General features: G+C 40.8%; 1 protein-coding gene across 4 annotated transcripts in view; it reads left to right on the forward strand.

Annotated features, from left to right (window-relative positions):
• Positions 1–16,196, forward strand: part of strbp (spermatid perinuclear RNA binding protein) — a 110,726-nt gene that overhangs the window by 79,762 nt on the left and 14,768 nt on the right. For all 4 annotated transcript variants that reach the window (XM_010877338.5, XM_010877337.4, XM_010877340.5 and 1 more), the window contains 6 exons: positions 245–389; positions 8,055–8,149; positions 8,762–8,857; positions 9,079–9,190; positions 11,790–11,887; positions 15,378–15,567. In XM_010877338.5, the coding sequence (XP_010875640.2) occupies positions 245–389; positions 8,055–8,149; positions 8,762–8,857; positions 9,079–9,190; positions 11,790–11,887; positions 15,378–15,567 (736 nt within the window). The remainder of the gene's footprint in view (positions 1–244; positions 390–8,054; positions 8,150–8,761; positions 8,858–9,078; positions 9,191–11,789; positions 11,888–15,377; positions 15,568–16,196) is intronic.

The following is a 16,196-nucleotide window of genomic DNA, read 5'->3' on the forward strand; positions in this document are numbered from 1 at the left end:
CTCCCTTACTCCCTCTTCTCATCTTTTAAGTGGATGGGTATATGGTTGTGTTGGTTTGTGAGTTGTTGTCTATGAGTGTGTAAGTACTTGAACAAGTTCTTGTTAGTGAACTTCACTGTTGGGCTGGCTCTTAATAACTTCCACAGCCTAAACCCGAGAACGTCTGCCGTCGTCCTGACCGGTCTGTGCCCTTTTAACCCCTGACCTCTAACTCCTGCGGTTACTGACCTCTGACCCTTAACAGAAGTTAACAGACGAGAAGTACGAGGTGCATTGCTGTGTGCCGGAGGCGGCCATCTTGGTGTGCAGCACGATGGAGCCCAAACTCACCCTAAAGGTCACCCTGACTTCCCCAAAGATGAGAGAGGATAGTGACACGGACGAACAAGGTACCATACTTATTGGTGTAAAAACAAATATCTGTTGGTTTTGACCTAAGGGCTTTTCCCGTCCAAAGCCAGTGAAATGGCGGCAAGGGGAAAATTAATTGTCTAATCTAGGTATGTAGAGGTGTTTGTTTGCAAATGTGTCAGGAGTAGGTAGTAATCCCCAGGTTATATGACTGGACGTACATTTGTATTAGCCTGGCTGACACCTGACTCAAAGTCCTTCTGACTTAATTCTGGAAAGGGTTTTAATATTGTTGGAAAGAGGTATCGATAATCAAGGCAATTTGCACCGCTTTCAAATTGAATAAATTGTGATCTGAAACTCAAGTTAACTTCCAAAATCTTTGGTGCAGCAAAATGAGAAAGCTTGCGGGGTTACACATGTAAAATAGCTAGTAAATGAGAACCAACCAACACTTTTTCTAAGCAAATATTTTAGTTACAGTAGGCTCCTTTCCAGACCAGAAAGTCACAGGTTTTCTATTTCCTCTGTGGGCTGTACTTGTAGTCTGGTTTTGTGGACAAAGATCAAGTCTAGTGCAGGACTGAAAAAGCTCAATGGAGAACTTTATTCTGGATTTTTCTTTTTTAGTTCAGGACTAGGCTTAATCTGTGTGTGCGAAACCGTTCTTTTATGAAATTATTTATTGAAATAAATTAATTTTTACTCCATTTCACCAAATCACTTCAGTTAAATAGATTAATATTTAAACAGGCTATATGTATATGATTTAATCTGGCTGATTAAATCAGCCGTTACTTACCAGAGCTGCCAACACACTTCAAAATTCCAGTAGAGCAGAAGCTGCTGAATGGAGAGAGAAAGTCCTTTCTATCCTGAGATGATAAACTATCGAACAGTAGATCTTTTTTCTTGTCGGCTAAAGTTTTATCAGTAGACTTACGTCAGCAGGATAGATCAGGAGACCTGATTTGGAATAGTCTTTTTTTAAACAGACTGTGACCCAAAACCCCAGATGTTTGATTCTAGATGGGGGATATACACTCACCTAAAGGATTATTAGGAACACCTGTTCAATTTCTCATTAATGCAATTATCTAATCAACCAATCACATGGCACATGAATGTCAGAATGGGAAAGAAAGGTGATTTTGAGCAATTTTGAGCGTGGCATGGTTGTTGGTGCCAGACGGGCCGGTCTGAGTATTTCACAATCTGCTCAGTTACTGGGATTTTCACGCACAACCATTTCTAGGGTTTACAAAGAATGGTGTGAAAAGGGAAAAACATCCAGTATGCAGCAGTCCTGTGGGCGTAAATGCCTTGTTGATACTAGAGGTCAGAGGAGAATGGGCCGACTGATTCAAGCTGATAGAACAGCAACTTTGAACTGAAATAACCACTCGTTACAACCGAGGTATGCAGCAAAGCATTTGTGAAGCCACAACACGCACAACCTTGAGGCGGATGGGCTACAACAGCAGAAGACCCCACCGGGTACCACTCATCTCCACTACAAATAGGAAAAAGAGGCTACAATTTGCATGAGCTCACCAAAATTGGACAGTTGAAGACTGGAAGAATGTTGCCTGGTCTGATGACTCTCGATTTCTGTTGAGACATTCAGTTGATAGAGTCAGAATTTGGCGTAAACAGAATGAGAACATGGATCCATCATGCCTTGTTACCACGGTGCAGGCTGGTGGTGGTGGTGTAATGGTGTGGGGGATGTTTTCTTGGCACACTTTAGGCCCCTTAGTGCCAATTGGGCATCGTTTAAATGCCACGGCCTACCTGAGCATTGTTTCTGACCATGTCCATCCCTTTATGACCACCATGTACCCATCCTCTGATGGCTACTTCCAGCAGGATAATGCACCTTGTCACAAAGCTCGAATCATTTCAAATTGGTTTCTTGAACATGACAATGAGTTCACTGTACTGAAATGGTCCCCACAGTCACCAGATCTCAACCCAATAGAGCATCTTTGGGATGTGGTGGAACGGGAGCTTCGTGCCCTGGATGTGCATCCCACAAATCTCTATCAACTGCAAGATGCTATCCTATCAATATGGGCCAACAGTTCTAAAGAATGCTTTCAGCACCTTGTTGAATCAATGCCACATAGAATTAAGGCAGTTCTGAAGGCGAAAGGGGGTCAAACACAGTATTAGTATAGTGTTCCTAATAATCCTTTAGGTGAGTGTAGAATAACACTAATATAGGATAGTAATGCTCTGTGAGTGTGGTGGCAGAGTATGTCATCTTGTTTCATGGACGCATTAATATTTTTATTATAACTGTATAGATTACAATCTGTAGAAGAAATGTTGTTCTTAGAAATAAGCTAAAAATATTGAGGAATTTGATTTGAGTGATAGTAATCAAAATCACTTTTGTTCTAGTATACATACTTCTATTTTTACTTAAACAATTTATAATCTTGGAAAACAGTTCCTTTCTTAATTAGAATTATTTTTGCACATAGCCCCATTCTGGTGGCTGTAACCACCAGTAGTAGTGCAGAGAGCTGTAGCAGCCGTGTTGTTAGCACTTCTCTGCTGGGACACAGTTTGCTTTGATCAGGAAATAAATCCATGGTCCACTGTCCTCCAACAAGCTATGCCTGGATTCCAATCCGCCAGCCTTGGGGATAAATGTAAGACACCATATTCCCTCTACACAATGTCTTCAAAACACACAGACAGAAACACTCTGACACACACAACTCTGTAACATTGTCCTTTATCCAGCCGTTTGGGCCATATTAGGCTCCTATAGTCTTGAATATGTATTGACCCGTTTTCCCGGGGGTTAAAAGAGAAGTGTTCGACTTTTAGCAGCGGTCCAAGTGATTCCCCAGCCTACTCTGACAGCATGTACTGCTGTCAGGACCATGGCTACACTGGCCTGTGCTAAAGACCCTCGCTGTCAGGACCATGGCTACACTGGCCTGTGCTAAAGACCCTCGCTGTCAGGACCATGGCTACACTGGCCTGTGCTAAAGACCCTCGGTGTCAGGACCATGGCTACCATGGCCTGTGCTAAAGACCATGGGGAAGTCCACAAAAAATGCGTGACCCCACAGAGAAGATTTATAGTTTATACTTTCAGTTCACTCAGAGGGTAAAAGCTGATTTTACCATATTTACTCCCTTGAATAGCGTTCGTGGAGAGCATCTTCTCAATAACATGCGATCAGATTGGATCTCCTTTTTCCTTTCATCCTTCATCCCCTTCTCCGTCTTCTGTGCAGTTTCACTCTTGTTCTGAGAAGCTGTTGGTCACAAAGAGGTGTGGTGAGAGCCGAAACTACTGCTTTAACATCCCTCTGGAGGGTTACAAAATGGCTGCAGCCCTCTCTGTTATCATCTGTCTGTGGGTGGTAGTCTACCGGAAGGGGCCAGTGGGGTGGTGTGTAATTGGGAAGTAGAAAGCAGCTCGAGGCCCAAACCGCGCCCTAATCCCCATGTAGCAAAATACTTTCAAGTCAAGCGAGCCCTGTGTTAATCAGGAGTCGTTTGTCACGCAGCCGAGAAAGAGTAGACGGGCCAAATCAATAGGAACACATCCATCCATCGCACTCCTGGTCCATCCCGCTTCGACAGTAAGGTCCGAGTGAGGGGTAAAAGATGACGGGGGCACCCATAGATCACTGCGGACAGGGGGTGGTCGAACAGAGGGGTCATCAGAGGGGTCAGCGGGCCCTGTCGCAGTGAGGGATGGCTCAATTTCATACGGAAACTCAGCGGGCAGGAAGAAATCGTCATGTCAACTTGTATGAACACTGGCCATGTCAGTCCAAGCAGCTGTCTGTACAAAGCATTTTGCTTATACATAGCTGAAAGAACATAGCCAGTTTCTCTGGTTTGTTACAGCTGCTTGTGAAGGTGAGGTACAACAAGCTCTTCGTTATCATTTTAGAAAATCTATACTAAGATTAAAACCTAGTTTGGTCTCCGAAGATCTTTATTGGGTATCAATAAAAGGGCTTAATAACGCAGTTGTGCAAGGCCTTGATGATAATTTAAACATTTTCAGGCCTTTGTACAGAAATCAGCTAAATGAACATGATTGTGTTATGTTCTTCTAAACATTTAGTTTGGTTGTGAAACACAGACGCCTGAGCATTTCCCATATAGGTTTCAAGTTTCTGGTGTAGCCTGGTAAAAATAGAGTATGTTGATATTTACATTATCTTCTACAAAAAAATACAGTTTAGTAATCTTGTTCAGAGGCATTTTCGCCAAAACTATAGGATCCAGAGGTTTAGATATTTCCGAATGTGTTGCTACTATAGTACTGAATGTCTAAACAAAAATTTGACATTGCAGTGCCTTTAATATTATCGGCTAAAGAGATGCAGCTTTTTATATTAAAGGTATTACACTGTGAGGAGCAAATGTGTGGCAGCAAGTTTTTTTGGTTTTGTTTCTGTTCCATGTTCATTTTGTAAAGCGTCTTGAAAAGCGCAATATAAATATAATACATTTTTATAATTATTATTAAGTACTCTACCCAGTGATTGCAAGCCATGGCAAGTCAGGATTTTCAGTGGCTCTTTATCTCTAGTTTATATTGGCTGCTGAAGATGCCTTTTGGTTTAGTTTAAGCAAAAATGCAGGTGTACATCGTAGTTTATAATTATTGGCATTTATTTATTACATAAAATGTAATATCAATTCATGGCTATCTATTTAAGTTCTGACATTGACTGATCCTGCAATAGATGTTGTTCATTTAAAAAAAAAAATTGGAATACAGAGCTGGCAGAGTAGCTGGCTGATTTCAAACCCATGCTTAACTGTATATCTGCATTGGAAATCCATATTAGTTTTCTTATGTCTAATGACTGAATCTAAAAAGCAACTGAAATTAAATAGATTTCGATTCTGAGTTTTGGGTAATTCAGATGTTATTTTTTAGGCAGGTAACTTGTAACAGATTACATTTAGAAAGTAACAGACCCAACCCTAACAGTATCAAATTGCAAACTGATAGACTGAGATGTTTTCTGAGGCCGAACAAAGTATATGTATACATAAAACCGTTTCGTTTTTTTGACAAACAATAAATCAATTGAGTTTGTAAAAATAAAAGATTTATTTACCTCTGAAACATGTCAACGTCAGATAACGGGACTTTGGTCATAAACCATTAGGACAGTGTCAAGGTGTTTTGTTTTACTCAAGACAACTGCACAGAGATATGAAGTTGCCTTACCAAAGTAGTTATTGATATCTGTACACTTGTCCACAAGCAGCAACAAAAACACAAACTAAAACACTGTGGGACAATATAAAAAAATAGAAATATCAACAACAAGAAATAGAAACTAAATAAACATTTTTGGAAACTAACTGAATCTAATCTGAATAAATTCAAGAACTATAATGACCCTGTTCCTATAATGACCCGTAATTACACAGAAATGTGTGTAATCCTGGACCTAAAAGTTGTTTTCATGGAGTTATTTCATTATCATAAAAACATACACAAAGGTAGGAATGTGCAAAACGCCCTTTAGCATTTTAGAGAGTAATTCTACCGGTTATTATTCAGATGAGTAATTTTGAGGATTTAACATTGCTCACTTTGTATGTTATGCTGTACTGAGAGCCACTCCATTTAAACAGATAGGCATGCACTAACGCTTTATTACTGCTATTAAGATAGATAGGCAATGCTTTGAAGATCCTATTAGCACATGCTTTGTAGACCCTGTAAGCCAGTGCTTTGTAGATCCTATTTGCTTTGTATTTTTAGATTATATTACGATCTAGAATGTATCAATGTTTCAATAAGTGCCCTTTCTGACACAGCTTTGTGCTCCTTAATGGAATCATCAATACTATTACGGCTCTTACCGGGTGTGTATAGATCAAGGTATGGATTTCATAATCGCTTGGTCATATAGCTCATAATCAATAGTTCATGTAAAGGAGGTTGGGATTTATTCTACTTGGAGATGAGATACTGCGAAACAAACTATGGGAATTGTTTCAAGGCTACTAGTTTCCACTTTCTTTTAGATAAACCTCTGTTCATAAGAGACTCGTTGGACCACGATAAAAGTCTGTTCCCAAAGAGCCTCCATTCATACTCTTTTAGAGAAAAGTGGAGAAAGAGAGAGGAGGAAAACCAAGAGGAGAGAGCAGAGAGAGCAGTAGAAAGAAAATGAGTGAAAGAACCAGTGTAAAGACTTGATTGGCCCACAGTGGAAACTATAAGCTATTGTCCGCCGGCTCCACAAAGAGAAGAAGAGCTGTTGCAGTAACCTAGTTAGGAGTTCTCCTGTACTGTACAGGCAGTGATAAGATATGGTAGAATGAATGTAACAGGCCTGTCGTCCAATACGAGTACATGTACTATGGTGTCTTTTCTCCACTGGAAACCTCCGCACCTGGAGGTACTTTATAATGAGCTCAAAGGAGGTTTGCTGGTCCTTCTGTCCTTTCTAGCTATAAGGTCAGTTTCTCTGGAATGGCGTGTTTAGAAAGCGTTGATTCTATTTCCTACTCTGTTCTAAGAAGTATTTTCTATAATCAAACACGTTTGTGCTAGCACACGCAAACAGAACAGAACAGAGCCCAACAAATTAAACCAATACATAACACATATTAAGACTAATGTGCCTGTGATGAAAAGATGGTTCTGAAATAACAATGTAAGATAAATGATTCTAAAGTGCTTTTGTCTGATCATAATAACCCACTTGCATTGCATCCTAGACAATTTTCTGTTGCTGGTCAAATAAAGAGATGTTCTGGAAATATGGGTATCAGTGAACGGGAAAAGTTTTTAAATTTTTTATGTTATGTGAAAATTTTGTTCTACAAATGTGGAAGGCTTTTTAAAATAATTTAGAAGGAAGCAATGGGGGCTTTAACACTTTCTCTCACTTAACTACACTACCCAAAATTCCATTCATCCCTGTTAATCTGACACTGCCAATCAGATTGCCAGGATGCTTATCCTCTGCCACTCATTTGCTGTGTTCTGACAGAACATTGCCTCATTCAACATGTGACCTATTCTATATTGTCCCGCTAGCCCCTACACCAAGGCTGCAGAATCTTCTTCCCAGATTGCCGAAACCTGTATGATTTTAACACTTATCGTTCAGACCTGGGACACCAGCTACGTACAAGGTAGAAAGAAAGGAATTAAGTTTTTCGGCCCTCCTGGAAAGGGATTGGGCAGCCCTGCCAGGGTTGTCAAACTCATATCAAGGATGTCCTAGTGTCTGCTGGTTTTTAGTTTTTCCTTTCAGTCTGTGTCCAATTAGAATCTAAAGAAACAGAAGAGGAGAAATTCCTAACTCATGTGACCTTAAAGAACCATGTGAAAGGACGGAGCAGAAACCTGCAGACACTCAGTGGAATGGGTTGGACACCTACGCCCTTGTCTTTTCCTGTTGATCTGATCAGATAGGAGAGATGTCAGCAAAACACCGAAACCCTTTCCTTCCACCTCTCCAATCCTTTTAGATCAGATGGCTTGGAGGTATGGGCTACAGTTTGGATTTGGGAATAGGAATGTATGTTTGTCTGGTTTGGAATGGACTTTGTTGCAGTTGGCGAACGTCAGTCGGTGAAGAGTCAGAAGTCAGTCGCCGACTGCAAGACAGTCAATGACAAACACACCCTTGTGCGTGTGTGTTTTCTACTTTGTTATATATATCCCATTCTTATTCCACCAGTGGAGGGTGTTGAGCTGACAGACCCTGCTGACGTGCTGGACAGGCACAGATGCCTGGTGGCCCTGGCGGCTCTGCGACATGCCAAATGGTTCCAGGTTGGCTCTCAGTTCCTACTACCGCTCCATTGTTATTGTAGCCTTACAATCACACGACAATGAATGAGTCCAAAAAAAATATGTCAAACAGTGAAATATTCAAGACACCCTGTTTATCATCTGTAGGCTACAATTGAAGATGTCCAAATGCTAAAACGAACAGTTCTCTCATCCAAAACTGAGCCATTCCTTGAGTCTCCCAATGGTCTTGTGTGTGTGGTGCAGTAGCGCACATACAGAAGGGGGGAGGATATTGTAAGGCTACAAAAGCAATTGTTATGTACTTCGGTTTCTTTTGGAACCTGCCTGACTGTCCAAAATGTCAAAGCTTCCCTAATCACCCCACACCCCCAAACCTTTATTTGGACACTAAAACTAACAATTCCTTACGTGTCATTCAATAACTTCAAGCTAGTGGCAGTCTTAAGTTATTATTCAAAGGGAATCTAATCTCAAATTGGCGAATTATCTACAGCCGGCAACCAAACTAGTACATTGTGTAGGCTGCCTGTGTACACTCACAGACAGGACATGTACCCCTCTGGTTTCGTGCAGGTTCAAGCGTCAGTGTCCTAGACTCACATCTTTATTATCTGTCTCTTCCTCTCCCAGGCCAGAGTAAACGGGTTGAAGTCGTGTGTCATTATCCTCAGAATCCTGAGAGACATGTGCAACAGACTACCGGCCTGGGAGCCGCTCAAAGGATGGGTGAGTCTTGATACGCCACAGACGAAAGGTGAACAGGACCAGTTTGCTCACCTATCATATATCCAGTCGTACTAGGGGAAAAAAGGATTCGGTATTAGAGAGAATTTCCTGCACTTAGGTACTGTTGAATACCCGAAAAACAGTAAAGGCTCTCTCTGAGACATCGACTGGTTTGTGTGTTACCATAAGATGATGTAATCTCTGACTTGGTATTTCCCCAGCCCCTGGAGCTGATCTGTGAGAAGGCCATTGCCACGTGTAATCGGCCGCTGGGGGCAGGGGAGGCCCTCCGTAGGGTCATGGAATGTCTTGCCTCAGGAATCCTCCTTCCAGGTACCATACTGGACCTACCAACTGGTCTGTCTGTCCTACCCAGTAAAGAAAAACAGGTTCTGTGTATCTGTCCAGAACATTCATTATATTTGTTCCAGTAGGGCTGCCTTCAGAATCTGGAGGGAAGGCATCTGCCAGGAAACTGTATTTGATCATAATTTTGGAATGACAGTAAAATCAACCACAGTTAGACTTGTAATGGGTGGGACTGTTTTGGAGGGACCAAATAACACTTAGAACTAATAAAGGAATAGAATAGCTAGCAGTCTCCTTGTTTGAGCAAGCTTTTTAGCTGACTGATGTTTGTGATGGGAAGTAGTAGTTCTGCATTTCTATTTCTACAGTGGGGCAAAAACTTATTAATTCAGCCACCAATTGTGCAAGTTCTCCCACTTAAAAAGATGAGAGAGGCCTGTAATTTTCATCATAGGTACACTTCAGCTATGAGAGACAAAATGAGATTTATTTTTCCAGAAAATCACATTGTAGGATTCTTTGAATTTATTGGTAAATTATGGTGGAAAATAAGTATTTGGTCACTAACAAAAGTTCATCTCAATACTTTGTTATATACCCTTTGTTGGCAATGACAGAGGTCAGACATTTTCTGTAAGTCTTCACAAGGTTTTTACACACTGTTGCTGGTATTTTGGCCCATTCCTCCATGCAGATCTCCTCTAGAGCAGTGATATTTTGGGGCTGTCGCTGGGCAACGCGGACTTTCAACTCCCTCCAAAGATTTTCTATGGGGTTGAGATCTGGTGACTGGCTAGGCTACTCCAGGACTTTGAAATGCTTCTTACAAAGCCACTCCTTCGTTGCCCGGGCAGTGTGTTTGGGATCATTGTCATGCTGAAAGACCCAGCCACGTTTCATATTCAATGCCCTTGCTGATGGAAGGAGGTTTTCACTCAAAACCTCACGATTCATGACCCCATTCATTCTTTCCTTTACACGGGTCAGTCGTCCTGGTCCCTTTGCAGAAAACAGCCCCAAAGCATGATGTTTCCACCCCCATGCTTCACAGTAGGTATGGTGTTCTTTGGATGCAACTCAGCATTCTTTCTCCTCCAAACACGACAAGTTTTTGGTTTCATCGGACCATATGACATTCTCCCAATCCTCTTCTGGACCATCCAAATGCTCTCTAGCAAACCTCAGACGGGCCTGGACATGTACTGGCTTAAGCAGGGGGACACGTCTGGCACTGCAGGATTTGAGTCCCTGGCGGCGTAGTGTGTTACTGATGGTAGCCTTTGTTACTTTGGTCCCAGCTCTCTGCAGGTCATTCACTAGGTCCCCCTGTGTGGTTCTGGGATTTTTGTTCACCGTTCTTGTGATCATTTTGACCCCACGGGGTGAGATCTTGCGTGGAGCCCCGGATCGAGGGAGATTATCAGTGGTCTTGTATGTCTTCCATTTTCTTATAATTGCTCCCAAGTTCAAACAGGTGCCATTAATACAGGTAACGAGTGGAGGACAGAGGAGCCTCTTAAAGAAGAAGTTACAGGTCTGTGAGAGCCAGAAATCTTGCTTGTTTGTAGGTGACCAAATAATTACAGAGGAATTTACCAATTAATTCATAAAAAATCCTACAATGTGATTTTCTGGATTTTTTTTCTTAATTTTGTCTCTCATAGTTGTAGTGTACCTATGATTAAAATTATAGGCCTCTCTAATCTTTTTAAGTGGGAGAACATGCACAATTGGTGGCTGACTGAATACTTTTTGCCCCACTGTATATAACTGAATGCTTTTTTTATTTTGCTGTATATTCAGTAATTTTTCTCTATCAACTGGAAGATCTGTTTTATTTAACATGTGTAGTCTACTTGTGAGTGTACTTTGTCACTTTCCAGGACCCTAGCTGGAAATCGACATCATTGTCCATGACTGTTGCATTTGTTAGGGCAGGTGCACCATATCTGGGTCGGCGTATTGTAGGAGTGTTGCTTCTGTCACTTTATTTTGAGCCAGCAGGCTACTTATGTCTTTCTACCCAAAGCACAGGCCAGAGTATGTAAGAGAAGTTAAACGGTCTGTACTCCCACTCATCACTCACTGAGCACTCCTCTCCGGACTCTCAACATGCTCACTCCATATTCAATTCATACATAAAACAAAACCCAATCTGTAATTATTTATTCTACTATTTATTTTTGAAGTAGGCTGAGAAAAAGCACTCAGGCACTCAAAAGCAAGCTGTAGGCTATGCCGAAATATAGAACAGTCATAGAGCAAACTGTTTAAACCGTTCTGCATTTAACTAAATGAAACAGCTCCACTACACTATGGCATGTTTGATTCATTTAGGATGTCATCCAAGTGCATGATAATGGACGCATAAAATAAATAAGCGATGTTGTGATCCTGGGATGTTTCTCAGTTATTCAGTTAATAGTGGTACCCGGGTGGTGATGGGTGGTTCGCAACAGTGTATATTTTTTTAAAGCAGCAGTGAAAAAAAACAATCGGTTCTATATTGATATACATATATTTTCAGAAAGTGATTAAGTGACTTATGTATCTATTTACAAACTATATGAATGACACTACTATGATTCTGCCATTTGTGAATGTCAAATTCCACCCATCCCAGGGGGACCTGGATTACACGACCCGTGTGAGAAGGAGCCGACCAACACTCTGGCGGTCATGACTGATGAGGAGGCAGAGGCCATCACCTACAGCGCACAGGTAACAGCGTTTCTAATTGACTTCAGCTCAGTGTACACTGTCAATAAAGAAACCCAGTGGTTAACTCTGAAGGCCGTCGTCTATAGCATCCAGGTGGAAACTCAGTTCCAACAACCATCTGTACTCAGGTTCATCCGATTGTTGAGAGTTGCTGGCCTGGGGGCTTCCAGCAGTCTAATCTTATCTGTAGTCTGGAGATTAGGCTCCTATCAGACAGGAAAGCCCTTGTAAAGATGCCCTGCTCTTATCTGGACTGGGCCATGGACACACACACACCTCATCAGTACAATCCATTGGCCCAGGAGCTGGTCTTAATGATGAGCGTGGGAAACCACTGCCATGGCCAACCATGAATCATACCTCCGTATTAATGATGTGCACAGTCATTAGAATATTCAAGTTAAGTTAGTATTCCAGTACTTGTGTGTAGTAATTTTAACTAAGAATACAACATAGACATAAATGGTCCACCAGTTTCTTTTTTTGATACATATTTTTTTTATAAGTGTTATAAATGTTTCTGTCGTTTATATGGCATATGTATTTGTTTGTTAGTCAGTGGCACTAGTGGCTCGCTCAGAAAACACCAATATGTATTGTTAGCAAGTGGTTGACAGTTCACCAATTCAAGGGAAAGATTGAATACATTCACAGAATTTTAAGTTCCAGATTAATATGATTTAGCAAAAAAAGGCTATGTAAAGTTGGGCTGTTGTTGAATCTGAATGCAGTTGGGAATGATGTGACACAGCACGCTAAGCATATCAATATAATATAAATGGCTAGCTGGGTTGCATCTGTAGCAACCAAAATATGAGAAAGTATAAATGAATAATGAAACAAGTTAATATTATTTTCAATATTTCTACTATTAAATGGATGCTAAAGTTATTGTTTGTTCATTTTAAGCCTATAAAATGATACTAGCATGCTTCTCTTGTCCTTTACTTACATTTCACATGGGACAACTTGATTGATTTATAGACTTAAAAAGAAAAAACAACAACATAAGGAAAAAAAATTCTAGCAGAAATGTTACTTTATATATTATACTACTGTTTATATTTACATGGTTTATAAGCTAAAATTACTTCTCATATGTTGGTTCTCATATTACTACTCTATATTTATTTAGAACTTAAAAACTAATGAAAAGCATGGCTAGGTCGTGTCTGTTGCAACCAAAACATGAAAAGGCATAAATGCATTAATAAAACATATATAAATTGATGAAAACACAATTTCTACTACAAAATGTTTGCTTATGTCATTGTTGGTATACTGTGGTTACATAAACAATTGCTACACCTCGTCCCGTTGCGTTGTGCATTATTTCGAAGGTAATGTACAATATGTTCATCCCTTAGATAAATAATGGCTTCAAGTTCTGTAGCCAAGTTTTTCCAAACAGCCAGGTTCTTATTTTACACCCCCTCCCTCTACCAGGAAGTCAATCTGAGCCAACACGGAGGAAACGCCTGCTCACATTGCCTTATTCATAGCCAGGTTAGAGGCGCCCGCCCATCAGGGATTTTGCTAGAACGTGGCGGCACAAGGAAATCCCCTATGCCTATTACCCCCCTCTCCAGCCACCATCGGCAGTGGCACCACCGGTGCCTGAACCCGCGGCCATTGTGAAATGTAGAATAACTTGATAACATTTTAGATTTAGTACTTGGTTACACAGCGTCTGGCAAAGATGGCTGCAGAGAAATACTTACAGTAGCTTACTGTATGTTTCTACTGGAAATTTCTGCATTCTATTGCTCAAATTCTTTGAGTGGTGTCCTCTACCTACTTCTGTTTTCAGATCTTACATTGGGTTTTGTTTGATTTATATCTGGGCTTTTCTCTGATAACTCCAGAATTTGTCCATATTTGTTCCTCAACCATTCCTGGAAGCTTTATACAGTAAGTTTGTGGTCATGGTGCTTCTGGAAGACCCTTTTCCTTTAATGTAGTGGCAGTTTTTGGACAGCTTTGAAAATGACCTAAAAAATGTCCGCTTATTTTATCATACCTTGCACAAATTCAAGGCCTCAAGTATCAGAGACAACAAAGCAATGCCACAACATTATTAAATCTATTCAATTTTTCAATTGTAGTGAGGGCATGTCTGCGTGTGTTTGTGCGCTCCACTGAGCCAGGTTAGAGAGAGTGAGCTGCATGTCTGAGTGGATATTCCTATTCTCTCTTTTGTAGGAAGGTGAAACAGCAATCGCATGTCAATATGGTTAATTGTATTGTAGCTGATACACAGCTTGATAGGATAGAGAGCAGCAACGCTTTGTATTCATATTCATTCTGGTCGGTTTCTTGAGCACCTCTGTTGTATTTGCATTTGTGAGGTGTACTGTTGAGCTAATACCCTAGACACTGTGTGCAGCCCCAAAGACATTACATTACTATTTTATTTTCTCAAATAGGATGTTAGAAATAAAAACAATGACAAATTAGTGCAGGCTAGGTGATACCATTTTTAATAAGTCAGAAAACAAACAAGACAGAATTGAAATAGACTTAAAATAAACCTACACAGCGACATCACAAACAAAACCAAAACAATCCATTCCCAATGAAGTTTAGAAAGACTCACCAAACCTTGGCAATACGAAGCAAAGGTTCCTTCTAGGCACAGATCCCATATGGCGTTAATGCCCACCTCTTCCCAGCCATCGAAAGCATTATCTAGATTAAAAGGGATGAATGACCACTTTTTCGCTACCAGCAGCAGAAAAGGCAGTGGTATAAGGTCAAAGTGCTATTGCCCTGTGTGATGGTGATATGTCTTTACAGTATCTTCAAAGCTGACAGGGGACATAAACACTGCACCAATAGAATAGGGGTGCCAATCCTCACACTCCATTATAAACCTGATGTACAACAACTAGTGCTGCTTTTCCTTTAACTTCTCTCAGTGGTGGAGTTGGTGCCAAAGTGCCAATGACAATAGAGGCCTGTCTCCCTCCATACTTAGTCAAAGGTACAGTGAACCATGAAAGCCCAGTGGCTTCTCTGTATAACTCTACTTAGCCCCAGAAAAGTGACGCTCAAATGCTTCCGCTTCTATTGTTGTTTATCGAGGGATTGTACTGGAGGTTCTGTTGCTAAGTAACCCCAGTGACTGCTGGGTAACTGTGATGTTATTGCTGAAGAGTCTCTTGTGCATCAAAACAAACAACCGTAAAAAATGTTGGTGTTCTGTAAATGGGATCAATGAACCGTTGGAGATTACATTTGTTTTTGTTTTGTTAGGCGCTATCGCTGTTTCACGTCTTTCTCTCCTCACCTGTCTGCTGATTGTTTTCATCTGTTGAGGGGTATACAGTACACAGATTGGTGGAGATGAGGCACGAACCCCATTACCTGGGGAGGAGTTCCGGGTTCAGCAGCCCTTCCATTAGGCTAGCATCCAGTACACCTCTCGTTCTTTTCACCTTTCTCTCTTCAGCCCTTTCCCACTCCCCCTCATGTGTTGACTCTTTTTCAGCATGCTCTGAGACTGATGGCATTTGGTCAGATCTACAAGGTGCTAGAGATGGACCCCCTGCCATCAAGTAAACCCTCCCAGAAGTACCCCTGGTCTGATAAGGAAGGCTCTGGCCTGAAGAGGCCCTATGAGGACGGGCCCACAGATGACAAAGACCTCATCAAAAAGATGAAGAGGAACCTGAGGAAAGGTCAGCTTCCATACTAATATCATATGACCTTTTCTTGTTGATCTGTAATGTTTAACCGCTATGAGTTTGTCTCAACGTTATAGCTTGGTCAGAAACATCTGTAGCTATTACATATTTTAAAACAGGTTATTCAAGACCGAATGTCGGTTAGCAGAAATTTATGAGACATTTAGATTTTCATTATGTTGGTAACAGGTTTGTAATAGCAATAAGGTTTCTTGGGTTTGTGGTATTCTTTATGCCCCATCCAACACCCCCTTCCTTAATTATAACATTGCTAGTTCTTTTGTTTCCATTAAAAACTATCCAGGGACAGATGTTGAAAATTAGCTTGATATAGAAACTCTATGGTAATGTACATTAGACAATCAAATGTTTTCTCTGTTGACACATTTGTTCTTCAAATAAAATGAATTAGTTTAACAAGTTTGTTTAAATGCTAACCTAATTCCAATTTATGAATGACCAGGGCCTGTTTATACAACCCTGTCTCCATAAATGTTGGGACACTGCCTAAAATGCAAATAAAAACAGAATGCAATGATGTGCAAATCATTTATCCCTATATTGAATTGAAAATAGCACAAAGACAACATATCAAATGTTGAAACTAAGAAATAATATTGTTT

The sequence above is a fragment of the Esox lucius genome, chromosome 14 (assembly GCF_011004845.1).
Source record: "Esox lucius isolate fEsoLuc1 chromosome 14, fEsoLuc1.pri, whole genome shotgun sequence".
Classification (NCBI taxonomy): Eukaryota; Metazoa; Chordata; class Actinopteri; order Esociformes; family Esocidae; genus Esox; species Esox lucius.